The sequence below is a fragment of the Urocitellus parryii genome, chromosome 14 (assembly GCF_045843805.1).
Source record: "Urocitellus parryii isolate mUroPar1 chromosome 14, mUroPar1.hap1, whole genome shotgun sequence".
NCBI classification, from domain to species: domain Eukaryota; kingdom Metazoa; phylum Chordata; class Mammalia; order Rodentia; family Sciuridae; genus Urocitellus; species Urocitellus parryii.
The window spans coordinates 64,856,671-64,880,154 of record NC_135544.1 but is presented as its reverse complement, the minus strand read 5'-3'; the positions used below and the strand labels follow the sequence as shown (position 1 = coordinate 64,880,154).

The 23,484-nt window shown below is 49.8% G+C and overlaps 1 protein-coding gene across 1 annotated transcript; it reads right to left on the bottom strand.

Annotated features, from left to right (window-relative positions):
• Window positions 1-3,980: 3,980 nt before the first annotated feature.
• Window positions 3,981-16,747, bottom strand: LOC144250098 (sperm-associated antigen 11A-like). Its single transcript, XM_077792485.1, has 3 exons — window positions 16,693-16,747; window positions 14,758-14,948; window positions 3,981-4,070 (listed from the first exon to the last, which is right to left on the bottom strand). The coding sequence occupies exons 1-3, from the start codon at window positions 16,745-16,747 to the stop codon at window positions 3,981-3,983; spliced, it is 336 nt and encodes a 111-aa protein (XP_077648611.1).
• Between the last annotated feature and the right edge of the window lie 6,737 nt (window positions 16,748-23,484).

Sequence of the window (23,484 nt, the reverse complement as noted above, 5' to 3'; positions counted from 1 at the left end):
GCCCCAGGCCTTTCCCACAGTCTTCAGAGTCTCACCCGGCCAGCGGGGGCTGACTCCCCAGCTCCCGAGGGTGAAGTCAGGAGGGAGGTATAATCCATATAAGGCCACTCCAAGGACATTCTCCTGCCTTCCAGGCAGCAATCGCGTCATTCCAAACGGAAAGGAGTGGCCACGTGTGTCAGTTTATTCACTGACTGCATTTCACTCCCAGCACCTGTGGCCACTAGCCACCACGGCCTTCTGGCTGCTTCCCTGGACAGGAGTTTTCAGGTACAGAGGACAAGGTACAACAGCCATGGGGTCAGCTCATTCATGGGTGGGGAATGTGGGTGAGGGTCATGATGTATCCTGGGGGCCCAGGGGAATTTTCTTTTCAAATAGGACTTATGCCACTGTCACTTAATCAGAACTGGCACTTGGAATGAACTGGTTCCCTACCACATTAGGCAGCAGGGAATCGCTAAATGCTCTACGATGGCTGGCATCTGCGGAGCTGTTCTCCCAGGCCTGGCCCTGCAGTTATTTATTCTGGAGTTAATGCTGCGATCTCTGTGTTACGAAAATAGAATCCAAGGCCAAGAGAAGTTGGAAATAACTTTCTGAAATTCGAATCTGAAGCCTAGAATCCCCTGGATCACAGATTATTGTGCTAACCATCCACTCTACCACTTGAGGCCATTACAGCTGTGTTTTACTTTCACCTTTTCATCTCAAGTTTTGGAAGCGTGGTTTCCCAAGGTGAGGGTAAACTAACCTCATTTGGTGGAGAACAAATGATCCAGGGTTTGGGGAAGTGAAGCCACTCCTTCCCTCTTGATGCAGACCACAGCGCTCCTTCTGTTTTGGGAATTCCCAGCTAAAGGCCCCAGGGAGGTGTACACCATGACATTGGCCATGCTGGTGCTCCAAGAGAATTCAATCAAATGATGAATTCGGCATCTTTATCTCAACCTGCTCTTCATTTTCTTCAAAGAGCTTTAGGATTGCATCTACCAGGGTTAGCAAAACTCTCATATAGAGGGCAGGCCTGTGCACGTGTTCAGGTTTTGTGGCCATGTGGCTTCTATTGTGAGTACTCAGCTCTGCAGGGTCAGTGCAAAAACAATCATAACAATATGTAAACAAATGGCCACGACTTTGTTCCAATAAACTTCATTTACAAAAACACGTGGCGGCTGGATTTTGCCCATGGGCCATGCTTACTGATTGCTGGCGTGCATTTGAGGCAGTGCGTAGAGTAAGCAATCTCTGTGACGGACTCCGGTGATCTCTGCTCCTTTGGATGGTGGCTGGACTCATGGAGTCATTCCTAACAATTACAATCTGGTGGCAGTGCCAGGATGCTACTTCTGAGGCTAGATTCTATAAAGATCGAGGGTCCACTTTGGGGTGTTCTCTCTCTTTCACTTTCCTGAGAGAAGCCAGCAGCCATGACTGGAGCTGCTCCACAGAGAGGCCCTCACGGTAAGGAACTGGAGGAGGGGTCTGGCAACAGATCGCAAGCAACGCACCCCTCACTCTAATATCCTGCAGGACCTCACCTCTGCCAGCAGCTGACTTTAGAGAAGTGACGCCCTTCCTGTGCAGCTTCCGGGTGGCACTGCAGCCCTAGCTGACAGCTTGACTTTAGCTTCGCGGCTGACCTTGGTCCAGAAGGCCCAGCTGGGCCATCCCTGTTATCCACGACCCCCAGAGAGGAACAGTGTTGGCTGTTTTCAGGCCCTAAGTTTTGGAGGTGATTTGTTGAGCAACAGTGGATAACCTACATAGTAAGGAACAGCACAAGTGACAGAAGAGGTTTGGAGAACTGTCTTGTGGTCCCAGTGATTTGACCCATTTGCTCTGTGAACTCAGGCTGGCTGTTGAACTGGACTGGCCTTCCATTTCCCCATTTGCCTACAAAAGGGATGGGAATCATGGAATCCTGAGGTTATTACAAATTTTAGTCTTTTCAGATCCTTGAGTCAGGCTGAGTCCTGCATCTAATCCAGAGTCATTCACAGGACACTGGTGGGTGCCCATCAACATATTTTGGTAATCACTGTCAACATTTAAAAGACTAAATATTTTGCATAAAAATCTAGATTTCTAGATTTGGCTTTCTTCAGAAAAATATAATGATTCAACCACAAGGACTTGCATTTCCACATGGTAACACGAGTGACCAGCAAAACATCTCTGGCCTTTCTATAGATGAGAGCCTCAACACCCTGACTGCTCTCTCTCTGGCTCTGGTGGACTTCAGGGGGCACTTACATGATGCTTGACGTTACCTTGAGATCTCAGACAGAGCAACGCTGCTCTTTACCATCTGATTGTATCCTGGAGCCAGGGCAGGGGCAATTTTGGCTCAACGTGCCTCGTGTAAAAGGCTGCTATCATAAGATCTCAACCCACAGATTCTGCTACACTGATCCAGGGAAGTCTAGCTCAGAGCCTGGGCAGGACATACAGTCAGTGTGCTTGCGACATCTAGAAGATCCAGAGTCCCTCCCTCCACCTTCACAGGGACACACACACTCACTTGTGCACACCCTTCCCCCCACATGGATACGTAGACACACCTGGCAGGCACTCACCACCCGGGGCCCAGCATGCACGGAGTTACACAGTTCACTCAGCTCACATGGAACCTCCTCTGTCCCTGATATATAAACGGGAGCTCTCCACCTCCTTTGAGTTCTCAGTGGCCTCTTCCATGATTAAGTTATTCTCGTACACAATCATAGTGAGTCCTTGATTTCTCTTTCCCTTTGCTTCTTCCTTGCTCCTCACCCCGTCTCCACCTTACTGTCATGTGGTACATATCTCTATATTTTTTTATTTATCCATGTACTTTGCACCAGGTTTCACATTCTTTTGAGGGCTGAGAATTATCAGCTCATGCAGAATGTGTTCTAGTCATATATGTATGGGAATACACATATGATATATATATATATACACACACACATATTTAAATTATAATGACTGAAATTTTGTTTTGAGGGTCTATTTGTGTTTTGTTGTAAACATTTCACAAGAAATGTGCATTTTTAAAACCCCTGGCCTAGGGCTGGGGTTGTAGCTCAGTAGTTTTGAGTCCTTTTTTTATGTGGGTTCGATCCTCAGCACCACATAAAAAATAAATAAATAAAACAAAGATATTGTGTCCATCTACTACAACAACAACAACAAAATGTTTAAAAGAACAAAAGCAAAAACAAAAAGCCGTGGCCTAGTTCCAAGACTGTTTTCACACTCTGAAAGCCGTACACATGTGTGCATAGCTCACGACACATGCTCAATTGTGTGCCTGATGACAGCCTATATGATCTGGGGGAAAATCAATCAAGTATCCTATGTTCTCAAACACTGAACATGTTTGAGAAGGATAACTCTGATAGTGGCCTGGATTTTGATAGTTAGGGGCAAAGGGTTGGCAGTCCTCTTCGCCATGAACATCCTGTGCCCACTGGGCAGGACAGGGCCCTGGGATAGCCAGGGTGGGTCACTTCTGACCAGTTGGTCTCCGTTAGCTTCTCCAGACTGGGTCTTTTTCAAGACAGGTGCACAGTGTCAGAGGCTGGCCCACTCGGCTCCCTGGAGTTCCTCTTTAGAGTCTCACTGTCCGGCTCTTTTGATGTGGCCTCTGCCCTGGGCACACGTGGAGAGAAGCTCCAGACCCCCACCTACCCACCACCACAAAACCCCACACATTTGCTCAACGAAGAAAAAGAACAGAAGAGCATACAGCGTGGCCAAACATGTTATTTGGTGTATCCTGAACGTGGTCTTCTGTTTTGACTCCCACTGTACCCTCCCTTCCCGGGCTCGGCCTCCTGCTTCTGGCCATCTGGCCGGGTCCTCCCTGCCGTGCTCCCACTGTCATGGTTCTCTCTCTGCCTCTGGGGTTTTGTGTCCATCTCTTACCCTGTTTGCTCTCTCTGTTCTGCTTGATGGTGTCTCCATCTTGGAGGGAGAATGCCTTGGTGTCTTCCTCACAGGCAGCAGCGTTTCCAGCCCTGGAGACCCCTCCTCAGCTGGGGGGGTTTCCGGCTGGGAGCTCCTGCAGGGGCCTGCAGGTTGTTCTGGGAGAGGATAGAACAGCCGGAAGTTTTTCTCTGAGAGCGGGAACCGGGCACGCAGCCCACGCTCACTGCTGCTGCTCCACACGGCGCTGGAACTCCTGTCAAGGGCAGACGGCCTGTCCACACTCTGCTCTGTGAGTTGGACGGCTTCAGACTCCCCATGTAAGTGAGATCATGCAGTCCTTGTCCATGGCTGTCTTGTCACGTAGGATCATGTTCTCTGGGTCCATCTGGGATGTTGCAGATGGGATGGTTCTCTAGGTTTCCACGGCTGATATTCCCTTGTGTGTATATATCACATTTTATTTATCGATTCATCTGTTAAGGCACATTGAAGTTCCCATATTTTGGTCATCATCAGTAATGCAACAAGCATAAGAATGCAAGTAATTATTTGTAATACTGACTTCAATTCCTGAGAAAAATTCCCCAGAAATATGATTGCAGGGTCACAGGACGGTTCTGATTATAGTTCATGGTGGACCCACCATGCTGCTCTCCATAACGCTAGTCCCACATGCGTCCAACCAGTGTTGAAAGTAGGGGACTAAAAGGTCGCATAATGTTATTGAAAACCTGTCTCTATCTTCCTTGGGTTCTGCTAACACTTGCTTTATTAATGTACGATCATTTTATCCTCTTGATGAAGTTCCCTAAATCACTGCCTAATGACCTCCTGTGCCCCCTGCACAGCTTTGGCTTAGTGTCTGTTTGGTGTGGTACAGGTGTGATGGCCCTGCTCTCCTTTGGTTTCTATCTGCCTGGGGGTGTCTTCCATCTCTTCATCTTCAGCCTGAGTCTCGATGTAAATGGATCCTGTTGTTCTTTTCAAATCATTACGTCACTCTGGGTCTTCTGGTTGGAGGACTTACCATTCACATTCTGTGTAACTGTGAAAGGTGAAGACTTTGTATTAACACTTTGACCTTGTTTTCCTGTTTCTTCTCTTTCCTTCTCCTCCCCTCCCCGGGCTCCCCTCCCTCTCCTTTCTGGTAGTGGGGATTGAGCCCAGGTGTGCTCTACCACTGAGATGGACCCTAGTCCTTTTGATTCTGAGGCAGGACCTTGCTAAGTGGCCTCAAACCTGGATCCTCCTGTCTCAGCCCCAGTTGCTGGAATTGTAGGGGTGGATCACACACCTGGTTTCTTCCTGTTTCACGGTTCCTTTGTGTTCTGACTTAAATGTGTCTTCCAGGGTTCCTGGGCTAAAAACTTGAACCCCAACATGGCAATGCTGGGAGGTGGGGCCCAGCAGGAGGCGAGGAGGCCGTGGAGTCTCTGCCTCTGAGCGCACCTGTGCCTTCATGGGTTCCGTCTAGAGGGATGTGTTCTGCCCCCTTGCTCTCTAGCCTTCCACCACATGACGGCACAGCAGGTGTCATGTCTCCATCTGGTTCCCACCTCCAGAAACATGAGCCCAACGAGCGAACCTCTACTCATTTCTACCAGGCCGTGGTGCTCTGTCATAGCAGCAAACGTGGACTAGAACGAGTTGCCGATGAATTCAAGGTACTGAGGTTCCATCTCTGTGCATGAAGAACATCACGCCATGGCCTAGGTGCTCAACCTCAGCACCAGCTGCCATCTTTAAGCCGAGGAATGAGTTCCTCATACCCCTGAGCATCAACAGGCCAAAAATGTGTTTCAGTCTTTCACTGAGAGATATTGGAGTCTGTTGTTTGGAGGTGGGAGGTTCTGATGTGGGAATGGAGGTCCCTCCTCTGTTCCTCTTCTCTCAAGCCCCATCGTGTCTTTCCCGAGCACGGGCAGGCAGCCGCGTGGCCATTCTCTGTCCTAGGGAGACAGCCCCTGTTAAGAGGCCCATTCTTTCCACGGAAGCTATTTCACAAAATGAGCGAGGGGCAGTTTGTTCCCTACACAGTGCTTTACTTGCTCTTCTTGGAAGGTCTGAGCTTCCTCGGGTTCACCCTCCTCATCTTCCCCAGGAAGATGCCTTCACTTCTTTGGATCTTGACTCCCACTTCAACGCCTCCTGAGAGACAGAGAGGATGACGGTGTGGTGTGCCATGATCATCCCAGCCCACCTGGAAGAGAAACCCAGGGCTGCTTCCTGAACAGTGGGTTCCTAGCCCCTGGGGAGTGAGAAGCATGTGAGTCATCAGGGAAGTATTTCCTTCCTCACTGTGAGTTACCATGGGACAGACGCTCCTCAAACCCAGCACCTGTCTGGGAGTTGTACCGGTGCTCCCTCCAGCAGGTTTATGAGCCAAATGAATGAGCCGGGAGCAGGCTTGAGGGAAGCCCGAGGGGCCCCCACCACTCTAGAAAGTGCCCCATGAGGCCAGGTGTTCTCGCAGCTGGAGGGTCCCTCACAGCTCACGGTTGTCCTGCAGCTGCTCCTGGTGACCGCTCCAGCCTGTTCAACAGTGCTGGGTCAGGAGGGAGGTGAGCCGCACTGTGGAAGAAGTGGAGATTCCCGAGTGATGGGGGAGAGCATGAGGGTGGCTGGAGGAGGAGGGACACTCTGGGGCTGGCAAGAACTTGCAGCTGGGACAAGAGCGAGCACATTGGGGAAAAGTGGCTTTTTACAGGACTTGAGCAGAGAGAGTTTCCTTTTAGAATCAGGAGGAACCAACATCGAAAATTTGTTTGCCTTTCTCTAAGGAAATGTGCAGAGACTTCAGGAAGACACCCTGTGTGTCGGTGCAGGTAGACGGGTCTGGGGCAGGAGTGTGGGTGCGTTGGGGACATGTGGCAAGGGCAGAGCCCTCACTGTCCTCCATGAGCCACTGGCGAGGGTAGCACCTACTGGCCCACAGGGATGCAGGGACAGGGCAGGCACCCAAGACCCTGTGCAGCTGGAACTGTGATGACTTCAGGTGATGATTCTCTGCTCTGGAAATGCAATGAGCGCACTCAGGCATCTTAATAAAAATAGCTCAGGAGCCACACGGGCAAGTCACTCAGTCAGGTCCTGATGGGGAGCCTTGGCCACAGTGATCCTAAAGATGGGATGGAGGGCCGCAGGACCACAGGGTGGATTCCCCAAGGGCAAGCACGCTCAGCCAGCCCAGAGAAGGAGTTCCCTGGACCCGCAGGAGGAACCCGGGCCCCTCCAGGCCCCTCCCTACAACCACACGGTGATGGCATGAGTGAAATGCGAGGCTTTTCTAGTTCCTTCGGTCATGCTCACCCGTGCAGTGCACCACACCCAGCTTCAAGCCTCCTGTCCTCTGAGTCACCATGACTCTCTGCTGTCACCTGGCCAGGCAACCGTGGATTCCAGGAAGCCCTGGGCTGGCTCATTCAATGGTGTCTGTCCACTGGGAAAGGACCAGTTCCCCTCCGTGTCTCACTGTGTGAACTTGCACTCCAGTCCCTGGGCGGTCCTTCCTCCTGTGCTCCCCGTCATGCTGACATCGGCCGGTGGTGTCCCCCTCACCTGGAGGGAGCACGCGTGAGTCCTGTGAAAGGAATGGGAGCGACACTCCCTCCTTAGAGGAAGGAAGACACAGAGGTGCAGAAATGCCGTCTGCAGGCTGCAGCCCTTTTCCTGCTTCCCGTCCACGCCCTGCACCAGCCGGGAGCCTCCAGGCTTTCCTTGCTCCCTGTTCTGCCTTCCCCCCGGCTGTCCCCTACCTGGCCAGCAGCCAGTGTGTCCCTCCACAGCCTCCCTCCCTCCCTCTGCTCCAGGTGCTGAGCCGACTGGACGCAGGCAGAAAGGGCAGGTCCTCCCCCACCCCCCACTTCTGGTGGAGCTGGTACAAGTCACCCCTCCAGAGGCCGCCACCGGGCTGGCTCTCCAGGTCCATCCTTCATGACTTCCTCCTCCTCCTCCCTCCGGTTCTTCCTTCTTTCCACAAATGTAAAGTAGATGTGGAGCTCAGTGTCAGGAAAGCATGGTGTGCAGGTCGCAGCTCTGGGTGGCTTGGGTGTTGGGGAGGGTAAATGACCAGGGGAGATAGTCGCTGGGCAGTGACAGATGCTGGCTAGAGGTGCAGCTGCCGAGAAAGGCCACCCAGGGCCTTGAAAGTGGCCTTTCAGAGGAGCCCCGGCCAAAGCTGAGACCTAGGGGTGAAGGAGGGAAGGTGGGAGGGTCCAGGCACGGGGAGCGGAGCAGCCAGGTCTGGGAAATGAAACAGCCTGGACGTTCAGGACCCTCTGGGCTAGACTTGCCTGGCAACAGCAGCAGGTGGGAGTGCTAGGAGGGGCCTCGGAGGCCACCTTGGGGACCTTGGGGCCAGCCCCGAGCACCAAGAGCATCCTGTGGCTAGTTTCAGGCTGTCTGTGTGGTGGTCAGGTTAGCTGCTGAGGAGGGGGTTCGGTGTCAAGGCCACTCAGTTCCCACCCGCCTAGGGCTCCTCCTGCCCCAGGGCAAAGCCTGCTTGGCTTTGCTGTCTGCAGACGCCCCCCACCCCGGGCTCACTCCCTGGGGTCCTCAGTCTTCCTCTCTGCCATGCCCCGTTGCCAGGCTGGACCTTCCCTCTCCTCTCCTGCACCGAACATCCTGCCTCCCCCGAAGTGAAGAAAGATTCCCCTGCTGGAGAGCAACCTGCTCCTCTGGGGCTGGGCTGCACGTGCAGATCCCACCAAGGTCCAGGCCCGAGCGGGTAGCGGTCGGTGCAAGGCCTGCAGGCCCTCCAGTTCTCCGTGGGGAAATATGAAGGAGGTTCAAGCTCGTGGAGGTGGGAATGGCAGAGAAGCCTGCGCCTGGGAATATGGAGTCTCCAGTGCAGCTGCTCCCGATGCCCAGCTTCTGCAGAAGCACATCCCCCGCTTTCCAGAAGGGTCCTGGAGGGCCCCTGTGGACATCTTCCCTTCTAAATCCTAGGGTGACGTTTAAATGCCTCGAGGTGACTCCCCAGGGGTTTTAGCAGCATAAAGCCCAGAGCTCATTTCCCACCTTGCAAATCGAGGAATACCCCAGGCTTGGCAGGAACACGAGTCCTTTCCCACATGCCCACCAAGGAGAGAAGGAAGGGTCACTCAGCATCTAGTGCATGATATGAGCTTGCAGTCCTGAGCAGCTCTAACCTTGGTGAAGTTCCTATCTCCTTCTCTCTCAAGTCTGGGTGATGACCCGCACCCCACTGCAGCTGCGGCGTGTGACATGAAAAGCCATTCCTGACTCGGGGTCTTCGACTAACAATGCTCTGACCCCGGTGACTCTTACCATCTCCATTTATTAAAAAGACAGAGCCGGAAGTGACACTGTGCATGAACACCACGAGGCCTCTGTTTTAGGGACAGCGGGGCAGACTGGGAACCCATCTGGGCCCATCAGTGACTTGTCGTATGGTCTCCAGCAAGTTTCTTAAGCCTTAAAGTCGCATCTCTGCCGACCCCCTGGCAGATCGGAACAGAGCTGCTCTGCCCAAGCTGCGTGGCTCCAGGGGGTGACTCCACATCTCTCCACTCAGGGGTCACATCTGCCTGGTGGCACGTTCAATATGAACCGAGAGGAATCTTATCCCAGAAGCTGGAGCTGGGAGACTGTTTGGGAGGCCCCAGCAGCTGCTGTGGTTGGGGTCCTGAATGTCCCCCAGGGTCCGTGTCTCTCAGGCTTGGTCCTCAGGGTGGCACTGCTGGGAGGCCTACTGGGCGGCCTTCAGGGCACTGGGGGTAAACGCCTGAAGGGGACTCTGGGACTCTGCCCTGCTCCTTCTTTCTGCCACATGCTCCTGCCTGTGCTATCTCACCACAGGCCCAAAGGTGACAGGGCCACTGGGTCATGGCCTGAAATCTCCAAAACCATGAGATAAAACGAACTTTTTCTCTTTATAAGTTACTTATCTCAGGTATTTTATGATAGTAGCCTAAAGCTGACCAACAGGGTGGTGCTGGGTATTCCTGGAGAATGTGCCTGGTCCCTTGGAGGCTAGAACCAGAATTCACTTGCCCTGGATACTGGGCGTACCTAGTCTGAGTCTTGCATGGCCCCAGCCCAGGCTATAGTGATCCTCTGTGTACCCCCAGAGGCCTCCCTGTGGGTAACCAGAGAGGTCACTCTGCTCTTGCTGCCCCATCTGTGGGGCAGACCACTCAGTGTGAATTCTGGGCTTCGCGGAGACAGGCATGTTTCCCTGCAGGTGAGACATGTGACAGCCTCCAGGGATGTCACCTGGGAGTCACCTGCAGGTGATCTAACACATGCTTGGCATCCCATGAAGAGGCCACGTGCAACCATGTGCTTGGATGGCATCCAACCTCCCTGAGGACAGACAGGAGTTTAGAGATTCCTTTATGGCCCTCCAGAGAGCTCTTCCTTCTCCCTGGAGCCGAGCAGGTGGCTGAGGGTGAGAGTGCACTTTCTGAGTCCCAGAGGGCTCACTTTCCTTGACTGGGAATAAGTGTCGCTGTTAAGCTGTTCTTTCCAAGAGAGACCTTTCTGTGCCATATGGAGGGGTTTCTGAGGGCAGTTCCAAAAGAGGAATTTTAATACTTTGAGCTGTTAAAAGTGTATGAACTATGGTCTCTTGAGAGGGGTATTTCCCTCTGTAAAAAACATCTAGTCCACTTGTCACTGCAGTGCCTCCACAGGACAGGTGCCATCTCTGGCTGGGCTGACTCTGGCTGGGCTCAGGGGAGGCTAGGCTGCCTGACTCTGTCTGCTTGTGGCTTGGAGGAGTCTGCCCTGGATCAGCTGTTCTCTGCCCACCAGCATTATCATGGGTTGGGATCAGGTGACACATATCATTCTCAGGAGGGTGATGGGACAAGCCCATTACATTTCTGCATTTCTGGTCTATCAAAGATTCCAAGAAGACAGGTGCGGCTGCCCTGGTCTGCAGAATTCAGCTTTAGTCTCAAAGGTTAAAGACACTGAGTTTGAATGGGGTCTGTTTCACATGTGGGTGGTTTAAAAATGCACTCAGGTTACCCTTGTATAGTGAATCTCCCCGTGTAAAGTGTACATGTGTATGCGTGTGTGTATTTTAACCACTAAATCACTCTACACATGGTATTCAAATGGGATGGGAGATATGCTTTTTCCACCTTTAAAAATAATTCCAAGTCACTTTCGCTGTGTCTCATCTGATTTAAGAAGGTTCCCACACTGGGTAACAGAGTCGTCCTCTTCCACCCGGTGCTCCCCCATCATTCACCAACGGTCTCCCTCAGGCTTTGTCATTTGAAATCAGCAAACTCAACAGTTCTGCTCAAGTTACAGAGGAGGCCTGTGAGGCTCCAGTGGCAAAGCAGGACTGTGGCTTCAGGAGGGACTTGGGTGTTCCGATCCCTGGTCAGGCTCTTTGCACAGCACTGTGCTGCCTGTCGGGGACCTGCTAGGTTGTTGTTGTTGTTGTTGTTGTTTTTTGGTCTCAGGTTCTGTGATTGAGGGACAGAGGATGGCAGGGGATGACACTGTAAGAGGCAGGTGCTCCATCAGAGGCTGGGGATACAGGTGGGCACTTTTCAGCTTCTCGATCCTTGTTCTTTAATTCTGCTGCCTCCATTGTCCCTGGATATGCATGGATCATGTGCTCCATTGAGAATCTTCAGGCTGCACTGTGAGGTTGAATGAGAAGGGGGTGGGGAGTTGCTCAGGGCTTTGTCCATCTGCCGGCTGGATCTTACAGGGAACTCCAAGTGGGGAAGGGGAAGGGGACAGAGGAGGAGTAGGATCAGCAAAGTCTGGAGGTTGTGAGACAAAAGACAGGGATTTGGGCTTTGGGCTTTGACCAGCATGTGGCCAGTCTCAGGGGAATGTCCCTGGGTTGCCCAGTCCTTAGATCAGAAAGGTGGCAGTAGTGTGTTAAAGAGGAGGCTTGCAAAGCCCCGCTTTCCCAGCAGCTCTTCCTAGATGCCTGACCACTGCTCAAAGTGACTTAGAGCCAGGGCAGGGCAGGAAAGTCCCCAAGCTGAAGGTGGACCTGGGGCTGAGGGCGGCTGAGTGAACAGCCTCGGGCTTCTCTCCCTACACAACTCCTGATCTTATCTGGATCTCTGGCACAGACTGCCCACAACCAAGGGCAGACCAGGCCTGGTGAGCACCCACAAATCCTGCAATGCTTCTGCTGCCCTCAAGCTGACTCCTGGTGTCTGAGGATGCTCAGCGCACGGGGGTCACAACTCCAGAAAACAGGGGAGGGGGAGCGTCTGCGTTCTGCTTCTGCCTGGGCCCTCTGCGCCAGTAAGAGCAGCACACAGATGCTTTATTTTTTATTTTATTTTATTTTTTTTGCTATTTTGGACATATTTATTTCCTCAGGAGAAATTACCAGAAGTAACATTGTTGGTTTAAAAAATCTACACTTTTTCTCAGGGTCTTAAAGAATAGTGGTAAATGGCCTTCTTTTGCTGGTCTCCGTCTGAACTGAACTCATTTCCACAAACTACAGGGCTTTGCTACTCTGTGCAGGGCAGAGATGAACGAGTCACTACTGTTCGTGTCCACGGAATAGGGGAGAGGCTGAGATGGTTCTGGCTTTCTGCCGCCCCCCCAGCGGGGCTTTCCTGCCAAATGGGCCAGCTCCGCGCAGCGCGGCCACAGCCGGTGTCGGCGTTGGCGGTGGCCGCGCGCCCTCTGGCGGCAAGCGTTGGTATTGACGGGCTGTTCTCTGGCCAAGGATGTTTCTGGGTTGGAAAATGAACTTGGGGATTCATATCTTCCTGGAACCACTCCAGGACATTTTAGGACTCAGTGCAATCTTTTACTTTTGCATACCGGGAAACGGATGTTATGGAGTTAAGCCAACTTTCCCAAAGCCCCCAGAGGGACGGAACAAGACCCTGTATCTGGTCCCTGGGCTCATTCAGGTTGTGAATGAGCCTGACCCAGAGGCATTTTTCACAGGATAAAATAAAGCATGAGATCAGCTCCGAAGCCTTCTGCCAAGGACGCCCTGTTCTTCCTTACCTTGGCTCCTTGTTTGCCTCTGGAGAACCTCAGCCAGACTCCTGGAGCCTGTTCTGTGGCAAGCGCCACAGGTGCCTCTTTTCTACCACATATGACTGAGGCCCACAGATGATCGAGAGAAGGTTCACATTCCATCAAGATAACGTTTCCCCACAAATAGGCCCAGTTTCCATCTTAAGGATATTAAACCGCACAGTGTGCCTACAGCACAGGGCCTGTGCCAATCTGCACTGTCTGATCCTGGCCTCTGCGATGGCTCCTTGTCAGCTTTCACCCAGCAGTGCAATGGGGGGGGGGAGGTGATGGGGTGGGTCCTTCTTGTCACTTCACTTGATGGCGACCTACCAGGGCCACAGAAGTAGAGTGACTGTGTGCCCACAGGCAGTGAGCTGTGGCGGGCTCTCGGAGCTCTAGCCCAGCGGTTTCACTTAATTCTTGAGGAACACGTGGCCCAGGTCAGGGACTGCGGCTCAGGTCTCCTGCTCAGTGGAGAATGTGGAACTAGGCTCCAGCCCAGGTTTTGGGCACCGGCCATCTTTTCATGGCATATCTCCGATCTGTTGGGTTCGGAGTGGTCACACTGCTGGCTGAGGGTGTGTCTGCCCTCCTGGAGGCAGAGAGATTGACTGTGTTTCACTCAGGAGCAAAGGCTGACCCAGGGGCCAGCACCCCTCCCGGGCAGGCATCCAGACCAAGTATGGGGAGGTATTCCACCCTCCAGGGGTGAGAGAGGACCTTGCTGAGCCGTCTGTGTCTGAGAGAGGCTCCACTCTGGGTCTAAGGGGTCTGCCTGATTGTTTTTAGAAAATAAAATGCAGGAGTGTTTAGAAGAAGCTGGGGAGAGCCCAAAGGCATTTTGTCAAATATTCATTGCAACTGGAGGTGACAGGAACCTAAATGATAGAGATAGGAAACTAAAATAACATATTCTAAGTTACATTAAGTGCACTCAGCTGATTCATTAGCAAACTGCATTCAGGTCATGAACTAAAATGAAAACAAGATATCAAAGCCCTGTTGTTCCACAGATAGCTTAGCGCAGGGCTATCACACACCAGCTCAGTTGCCTTAATTATTTCTTAAGTTCCTTATCTGTAATTAATATTCACTGTCCTTGAGATGATGGGCTCGAAGCTTGGTATGGATAATACTGTGAGCAAGATCCACAGGAGGGTAAAGGACAATGGTTAAGTGTTAAGGAGTCTTCATGGACAGGTCCCTACTTACTTTAACTGCTCAGGAACATGTCTTTAGAAGTAGCAAAGAATGAACCCTTGGTTGATGAGGTGATTCAAGAGTCCTGTCTGTGAATTGCTGACTTAATTTGATTGAAATTATTATCTTCTTTTTTCTTCCATCCCTAAAGTGGAAATGCTCATACTTATTACATACTCCCTAAGACTGTTGTTTCATTCAGTTGAGATAACCTAAGAGTAAATGTCTGAAAACAATACAATTCTATGTAAGTGTGACCTATTGCTATTATGGCTGAAGAGGCCCCTTGCAGTCTGTGTGAATAAGTGCAAGAAGGCTAGTGCAGGGTTCATTAGGTGGAAGCGAGGCCATTAGATGGGCTGCATTTCTGTGCCATGTGAAAATAAAATTTGGAGTTTGCTTTCTACTCTGCTCTCTCTCTCTCTCTGGAATAAGAAAAGGAGGGAAGCGTGAAAAGAGATGAAATATCACAAAATCCCGGAACTCCTTGAATAAAAAAAAGAAAATGGCAAAGTAAGGAAGCTCTCAAGAAAATGCTGTCACCAGACCTTCACCGAGGTGCTAGATTCAGTCTACCAGTGTTTATTGAGCACCGACTGTTAGCCACAAATTCTTTTAATTCTTTGTGATGTTCAGAGCTTTCGGCCTTACAGGAGCTTGCGTTTTAGGTTCCAGATTTGCCACCTTCCATTTCCCTTCTTCGCTGGGATTTGGTACACAGCACCTATTCCAGGGATCAGAGCAAATATCACCCTTTTTCTCACCAGCATAGCAAAAAAATAGTCTGCACTTCCCGTGTTGCAGGAGGCAGATAGTGTTTCTAATTCCAGGAGGGATGTCCCCTGCGGAGCCAACAAAAATAGGTCGATATTTAATCCGTGGAGTACAGTCAAGAATGGCCCAGCCCACAGCCCAACTCCAGGGGTTTTCCAAATGCTTGCAAAGCTCAGCATCTTTGGACAAGTCCCAGGTTCACCGAGCTTTGCTCTCTGAGCCCCAAAGCAGAACAGCCATCCCTATCTCACAAGCTTGTAGGAGGGTCACGCGGCATGTGTGTGCCTCTGTGTGTGTGTGTGTGTGTGTGTGTGTGGCCACCTGACCCACAGCAGGCCGTGGGGAGAGGCTACCTATCGTATCAGTGCCCTCCAAAAACCTGAGGAAGAGGTGCTTTGCAGGAGGAGAAGCGGGTTTTAGAAAACAAAGTGGAATAATGGGGGCCGCACAGGTCTTGGTATCTAGGAGACTGGAAAAAATTCTAATTCTCGGCTTGTGGCCCAATGTCCAGTTTTATACTCACAGTGAAAAGAAGGAAATGAAACCTTGGCTAGAGGGCTTGCAGGTCAAGAACAGCCACCCAGTGTTCCCATAAGAAAGATTCTTAACACAGGAGCCATGACAGTGCTGGTCTCACAGGGTCATGAACGTGCTCTGGGTGGTCTAAAAGCGTCACAGTGCCTCAGCTCTCAATGGGACTGTGATCCAGGACCACGTCAGCCAGGGGAGAGCCAGGTGAAGGTGTGGATCTCCCCTTCAGCAGAGACAGAGACGCCACCAGCCTCGGGCTTGGAGGAGCTGGAGTCTAGACTCACTTCTTCCAAAAACTCATTAAAATGGCCACATCATAGTTTTCTCATCTATGAAATAGGTTAAGCCAGGCATGGTTGTGCCTGCCTATAATCCCTGTGACTCAGGAGACAGAAGCAGGAGAATTGCAAGTTTGAGGGCAGCCTCAGCAACCTCGCAAGACTCTGTTTCAAAATAAAAAATAAAAAGAGCTGGGGATGCAGTCCAGGGGCGAAGCTCCCCTGGGTTCAATCTTCAGTATCACCACAGAAAGAAAGAAAGAAAGGAAGGAAGGAAGGAAGGAAGGAAGGAAGGAAGGAAGGAAAGAAAGAAAGAAAGAAAGAAAGAAAGAAAGAAAGAAAGAAAGAAAGAAAGTTAGTTCAACATTAAAGTGTCAGTCTCCTTTTAAAGAACCTAGGGAATCCAAATGTGGTGGCTTACACTCATAGGTCCAGCAACTTTGGAGACTGAGACAGGAGAAGCTCAAGTTTGGGACCAGCCTCAGCAACTTAGAGTTCATCTCAAAATTATAAAATTAGGGGCTGGGCATGTATCTCATAAATAAAGCACCTCTGGGTTCAATCCTCAGTATCAAAAAGAGAAAAAGAAACTAGGCTATGTATGGGGCAGGCATGGTAAGTGTGAAGACCTCCTGCAGCTGTAATTGTTCATTGCACACAGCGAATCCCACTTTGCCTGACCCCGGCTTCCCCTTGTGGACTGCAGGGCTGCCATACAGCACTGGGCTCCCTTCCTGCTCTGACACTTGTGTGACCATGATTTCCTTCTCAGACTGCAGTGAGCACTTAACACACCTGCCCTTCTTGTGTATGACTCTTCTAACCTTTATCTACCTTAAATAACCTCTTCACAAAGGAGGCCATGGTGGCCTGGACCTGAGCCCCGAGTGGCTCCCCTGCGCCCACTGACACCACGGGGCACCCTGCCCACGCTCCACATGCTGCCGCACACATAAATGGCATTCCTGCACTGCCTTCCCCAGGGCCACCAGGGGTCAGTTACCTGAGTTCGTGTGGACCAAACAGAAGAAGACAGCAAAAAGAAAGAAAACCCTCATGTTTTATGGTTCCCGCAGACCTCCCTGCCCTCTGTGCAGGAAAGCAAGTCTGACGAATGATGGGTGGAATGGAGGGAGAGCAAGGAAAGCGGGGCCTTTATAGGTTTCCGAGAACCCTCATCAGCATCGAGCATATTGATCTGCTCTACTGAGTAAGGCTGTGGGCAGAAGGTACTGGGTAGTCTTTCTTTTCTGCCTAAAAATAGACAGGCCTTTTGGCATTCCCAGAAGCAGGGCTTGTCCAATAACTCAGTGGATGGAGGTGAAAGAGGAAAGAGTTGCTTAGCAACAAGTGCTGTCTGTGGGCGATAGAGAGGTGCTCTGTAAGTCACCTTCCTGCTTTCCAAATGCTTTCAGTTGGGCAGGGTCCACCACGGTCCAGCATGGAGAGTCCATAACCACACATGCACCCCCAGGTGTCCACAACAGGAACGAGGCTACAGGCCCCAAGTGACAGGCAGGAGAATGTTCATCACAGTCAACAGAACTCACCTTGCGAAGCCTCTTAGTACCACATGGAACAAATAACAGCCCACCCAGCTGTGACGAGGGGAAAACGCAACAGCAGCAAGGGTCGACGCACACGGCACAGACGCCCATCACGGACCTGCTGAGTGGAGACAGAAGCCAGCTATGGCGAAGCACGTCACCCCCTGACGCGCACAGCGAACCGCTTACACCGAACCATGCTGTTGCGGCTTTCACTTGACCAAGTTCCCTTAGAGAAGAGGTCATCTAGTGGAGGACAGGAGCCTCCGGGCCACAGGGCTCTGCAGGGGTGCTCTGCAGGCCCTGTGGGTGCAGAATGGAGGTGGCGCATGTAAGGCAGATCTCACAAGGAGGGCAGCCAGATCTTCACAGAAGTTTCTAGAAGAGTGATGCTGAGACACCCAGTCCCTGCTTGATATTGGTTGGTTGTTCTTAAAATTGGTTTCTCTTAAGAAGAGTGGAAAGAGAAAGGCAAGTCTTCTTCCATCTGAGTCTCCAAACCTCAGTGACGCGTCTCTCTTCTACCCCATTTAACCAAGTCTACGACAAGCACATTTGACTTTGGGTCTTACGTACATGGTGGCTTTTGAAAGACTGATGTCAAGCATGACCCCAGACCCAGTGCTCTGGTCAATGAGATCATTTAAAAGATGGGCAGGCCCAGTGTGCATCTGGAAGTTTCCAGTCTGGAGTGAAGAGCCAAGATGGCAGAGTCTAGCAACAGATGCCCGATTCACAGCCCTTCATGTAAATTCACCTCAGAAAAGGAGACTTCAGGGGGACTTGGGCTCTGCAAGCTGCTTTTGCCTCTGAACAAAAATAAACATGCAAGTGAGCACATGCACACGCGCACACGCGCACACACACACACACGGAACAAAATACAAGTTTACTGTAAATGGTAATCAGGAACTAATGATTGAACAATATATAAAATATGTATAGGTGACTCCATGACCAGTGTGATTCTGCAATCTGTACAATCAGAAAATTGAGAAATTATATCCCAATTGATTCAAATGTATGAATTGCCAAGATCAATGTAATGTCATGCATAGCTAATAAATAATAAAAAATAATAATAATTAACTGCCTAAGAATATGAAAAAAATAAATAAAATATGTATGTATATGTGTGAGGATCAAACAGTAAATGACAAATTCATTAAAATTTGAAATCCTTTCTCCATGGAACATTTCTTTTGGACACATCTCAGATCTCCCTTTAAAAAAAATGCACAAGCAATTCCATATGGCCCTTGGGATACAAACTTCTAGACCAACCCCTGGTTCAGGGGTTCTAAGACAGGCACGTGTCCCTGTGCATGAACAGTGTGTAGCAATAAGAGACAAAGAGTTCTTATTTGTTAAAAGCATGAGATGTAAATACCCAAACATACAAGTTACTTTTCAACAAGTCACCTTGGTACAGGAGACAATGAAATGCCTGTTTTATACTTTATGTTTATTCTTTCTGCCCAGAGTACAGCTTATTTAGAAAAGGTTTAAGATACAGGTGGATGTTATTATTTTCCTACCAATGTAGCCACTAATAAAATAGTTGTGAAATTACGGGTTAGATATTTTCTGTATAATTGGGAAACCTTATGAGCTAGGCTGGAAAAATAAGCTAATTTGGGGAGAAGTAAATTAATAGTCACAAGTTTTACCACTCACTGTTCCTCCAGACTTGGAAAGCAACTCCTAAGAAAGAATTTCATAAATAGTTTTGGAGATTAGGCATGGCATATCAAAGAAGACAAACTAGAAAATCAAGCTTATTGACTAATTTCATTAATATCTGGTTGTACGTTCCTAGGTTCACATAATTGCAGAGTTAAAAAGAACTAAAGCTCAGCTTGTCCCACCACAAAGATGACTATCAACTTGCTGATAGACAAGCATCTAGGAACTCCTCTGCATGAGACGATGTATCATTAGATAGTGGATATCAACAGTCTATGCTTCATTAAGGATCACGGTTAGGTTAGACTATATAAACAGGCACGTGCATGTTTATTTTGGTTCAGAGGCAAAAGCAGCTTGCAGAGCCCAAGTTCCCAGTCCGCCCATTGCCCTGTTATTGACAGTTAAAATGCAGCCTGGCCTCTGCCACTTTATTGTCAAGAAGTTTCCCATTCATTAAGTACCCGAGCATTGATTTGCCTATTAACTTTACTTTATTTCCTGTATCTGGTTAATAAGGAACAAGAAGGATTACCTCAAGGGATGGTAAGTCCCAAGCACCACATTTGCAGTTAAGGTGTATTTTGTAAGCGATGGCCATCTCTTTGGGACAGCTTGGTCAACTGCAGCCCCACTCTAGGCTTTCAAAAGATCATGCCGTTGGTCTCTTGGTGCAGAGGCAGTGGAGGCCCCGAGGGCTGAAACATGGCAGTATTTTGTGCCACAAGGTGAGACAATGTCTTCATTCAGGTTTTAGTATGTTCTGCTGGAAGAATTCTGAGGTTGTACTGCTCCTGCCCAAATATTTAATATAGTTTTATTTCCAAGGTTAATCTAACCAATTTCCTAAGTGAATGACTAGATATAGTTAGAATTGGACTAATTCTAACAAACTGATTTCAAAAAATGGTGATTGCAGTTATTTATTTTTTCTTCCTTGTTCATTTATTCTACTAGAGACTAAGTTCCATGTGGCAGAGATTTTGTCTATTTGGTTCTTTTCTGTATCTTTAGCACCTAGAATAGAATAGCATGTAGTAGCTATTTAGTAAACATCTGCTGAATGAACCAACCAACTTATTTGCCTACAAAGATAGAACTTAAATCAACACAGAGGTCGTGAATAAACACAAAATAAAGATAAGGGGATATTATTGGAAAGACTCAACAAGAAGACTGTCCTAGGAAAAGGTCCACTGCAGAAATCAGAAGACAATTTTATCTCCCACACTAAACAAGCACCATCTAATTAGTAGCAAGTGTCCATAATAACAAAACAAGGTGAAATGGAACAGCAAGACAAGGAATTGGAAGAGTAAAGAAAAATTCATGAGAGCAAGGGAATGTCAAGACCTTGGAAAATGGATGTTTAGGTGAGTGTCCAGCTTCCAATGGCATCCAGAGGAGGTATTCCAAGAGAGAGCTATTAAAGCAGGTCAGATGCAAAGTCAGAGGAAAGCCCTCTAATCAAAGGCTTTGGCATCCCTGAGCACAACCAGAACTTTCAATTACTGCAATCATTTGTAAATTTAAAATTTTATTTAGAATAGGCCCCAGTTAACCAGGCTTAATAATTTTCATATAGAATCAGTAAGATGATAATTATCGTAGGACATGCCTTAAGAAGAGGAGGAAGAGGGGGAGACCTACAAAGTTCAAGTGTCCTAGAAAAGACCAGAAACTGTCTAAAGTTTTGTGTTTCACTTACTTGCTGCATTGAATACTGGGTGACAAATGGCATGCTTGCATTTCAAAGAGGACAATCATGTTGGAAGGATTCAGAACACATTTCATCCAAATGGCATTTTAAAAGCATAATAAAAGCTGGGCACAGTGGAATATGCCTGTAATCCCAGCGGCTTGGGAGGCTGAGACAGAAAGATCGAGAGTTCAAAGCTAGCCTCAGCAACAGCGAGGCACTAAGCAACTCAGTGAGACCCTGTCTCTAAATAAAACATAAAATAAGGCTGAGGATCTGACTCAGGGGTTGAGTGCCCCTGAGTTCAATCCCCAGGATCAAAATAAAATAAAATAAAATAAAACCATAATAAATTTTTTTAAATACTACATTGCCTTTACATTTGAAGCAAAAATGCTGGCTGCTAATTTCTTCCCTTCAATTTGTGATGTTTGACCCATTTTCTTATGTTCCCTTTTCCAAGATTGCACACCATTCCAAGGACAAAAAATTTGTTGACATTCCATTGGTTCCTGAAGCCACATCTATCGGGAAAAGCATGTCCTGGCTGGTGAAATCCATCCACCCCTCCTCAGTCTATTTCCTACTATGCTTCATGAGCCCGAGTGGCTTTCTTTTTAATGAGGCATTTCTTTTCTCACCACATTCCTTCCTGAAGATAGAAGCAGAATTTTCAGCCTTTATTACCCCATCTGATTACCTCATATTCTCCTAAAAGTCATCAGAGACTCTTGCTATAATCAGGCCATTTCCATTAGTCATCAGAGGTTTACATTGAGTGCTTGGTGCCCAGCTCTCTGAATGCCATCAACACAGCTCTTGGTTTCAGAGGAAGGAAATAATATCCTGGGTCTCCACCACCAGGGGGCAGCTTTCCTTCTTAAGAGCATGTCCTCTAGAAATGATCTTCCCACTGGCTGCCTCTTATACCAGAATCCACATGGGTTCATTCTTCGCATGTGCTTTTATTCCTGTATCTTCTCTCTCTCTCTCTCTCTCTCTCTCTCACACACACACACACACACACACACACACACACACACACCATGAGTAGTTGGTGTAACCAGTCAGCCTCTTTTTCATTTGCATTAGCTCTGGGAGCTCCCTGGAGGTTTCTTTCCACCACCCAAACTGGATCCTTCAGGAACTCCCCGCAGTCCTCGGTGATGGTCCCTGCCCAGCTAACAATCCCTCCGCAGACCCTTGGATGAGCCAGGGAGAAGGTTGGGGCAACGGTGTGCTGTTTTGCCATAGCTCGACATCAAATTCCTCTCGAGTTGCTCACAGTTCTTCTTTTTATCCATAATCAACATGATATATCAGGAGGGAGTCCTGAGTACACCATGTTCCTGTGTCCAGGCTGCTGAGCGCCCAGGCCTTAGGGACACCTCCGTCCTTGGGTCTCCCCAGCTGTGGCCCCGCTGCTTGCTCCCCAAGGTGCAGCATGCATCCATGCACACATGCTCACCAGGAGTTACACCACCAGTGCAAACATTGCTGGAGCTCTTCAACTCTCCGCCTTTAATCTGTCTCACAGTGAACTAGAAACTGGTCCATGAATCAGCAACTTGGATTCTCTAAGGGAGAGAGCTCAGAGGAGGGTGAGGCTGGGGGCAGAACAGAGAGGTTTACACCAAGCCAATGGCAGAGAGAGGCCGGGGCTCTGGGAGGCTTTGATGGACTGGTCAGGCTCTTGCTCATGCATCCAGCTGAGCGCTTGACCAGACCTGGTGAGGCCATCCTGAGCCCCACCGTGGGGCTGTGCGTGGTTTCCTCGTCCCTCTTGTGCTCGTGGGTAATGCCGAGGTGACTCATCTTGCTCTATCAAGGCAGAGGATGTCTCTGTTAAGGAGCTCAGCCTCTCCATGGGACCACTGAACCTTAGTCCTTATTACTGAAGGATGTTGTCTGAGAACAGATCATTTCCTGTCCCCCCGACCCTCACAACGAGAGGGCCAGAGCTGGAGGAGGAGCTCAGGTGTGGCCATTATTTAAGTCTCAAGAAGCCAAGTGGGCACAGGCCTGTCGGAGCCTCGTCCCCAGCTCCTCCCAGCCGACACTGGGCACCGAGGAGGAAACAGCTTCTCCAGGATGAGGAGGCTCTGAGGAACAGAGGGTAGGGGGGTCCAACGCCCCCAGAAGGCTTCGATGTTCACAGGGGAGGGAGGACATGGTGTGTGTAAGTGGGCGTGGATGGCAGGAGCAGGCAGCCCGCCCAGGTATGCAGGCCCTGTGATGGCCCCCGGCAACTTGCCAGCCAGAGGTCTTTCCCTGGGGACAGCTGGTGTCCATAAAGCCACCCTGTTGCACAGAGCCCTGTCCCACACAGCTGCCGTGGGGAGAGCAAAGCCGACACCTAAAGGAGTTCCCATACAGAGGAGACACTCTGCAAAGTTATAAGATAAATAACAGACAGGTCTGCTCCCAGAACCCACTCAGTATTTCCACCCTCACTTGTGTGCTGACCCTAGAGCTGGTCTGCTGGAGAAAGCACGTGCTATGCTTTGGTTGTGAGGTGTCCCCCAGAAGCTCACATGTGAGACAATGAAAGAAGGTCTGGAGGAGAAATGATTGGGTTATAGTCTTAACATAATCAATGGATTAATCCATGATGGGATTAGCTGGGTGGTGACTGGTGGCAGGTGGGATGTGGCTGGAGGAGGCGGGCACTGGGGGTGTGGCTATGGGGTACATATTTTGTATCTGGAGAGTGGAGTTTGTCTCTGCGTCCTGATCACCGGGTGAGCTGCTTCCCTCTGCCACACTTCTCTGCCCTGATGTCCTGCCTCACCTAGAGCCCTGAGGAATGGAGCCTGCTGTCTATGGACTGAGACCTTTGAAACCTGGAGCCCTTAAATAAACC

Bases quoted from the DNA above. Each gene is read 5' to 3' on its own strand.
- LOC144250098 (XM_077792485.1), bottom strand. From the start codon at position 16,747: ATGAGGGTTTTCTTTCTTTTTGCTGTCTTCTTCTGTTTGGTCCACACG. The intron at 14,949-16,692 runs GTAACTGACCCC...TTGGCTCCGCAG, and splicing joins TTTGGTCCACACGAACTCAG to GGGACATCCCTCCTGGAATT. The intron at 4,071-14,757 runs GTAAGGCCGAAA...ATCCTCTCCCAG, and splicing joins AACCTAAAACGCAAGCTCCT to AACAACCTGCAGGCCCCTGC.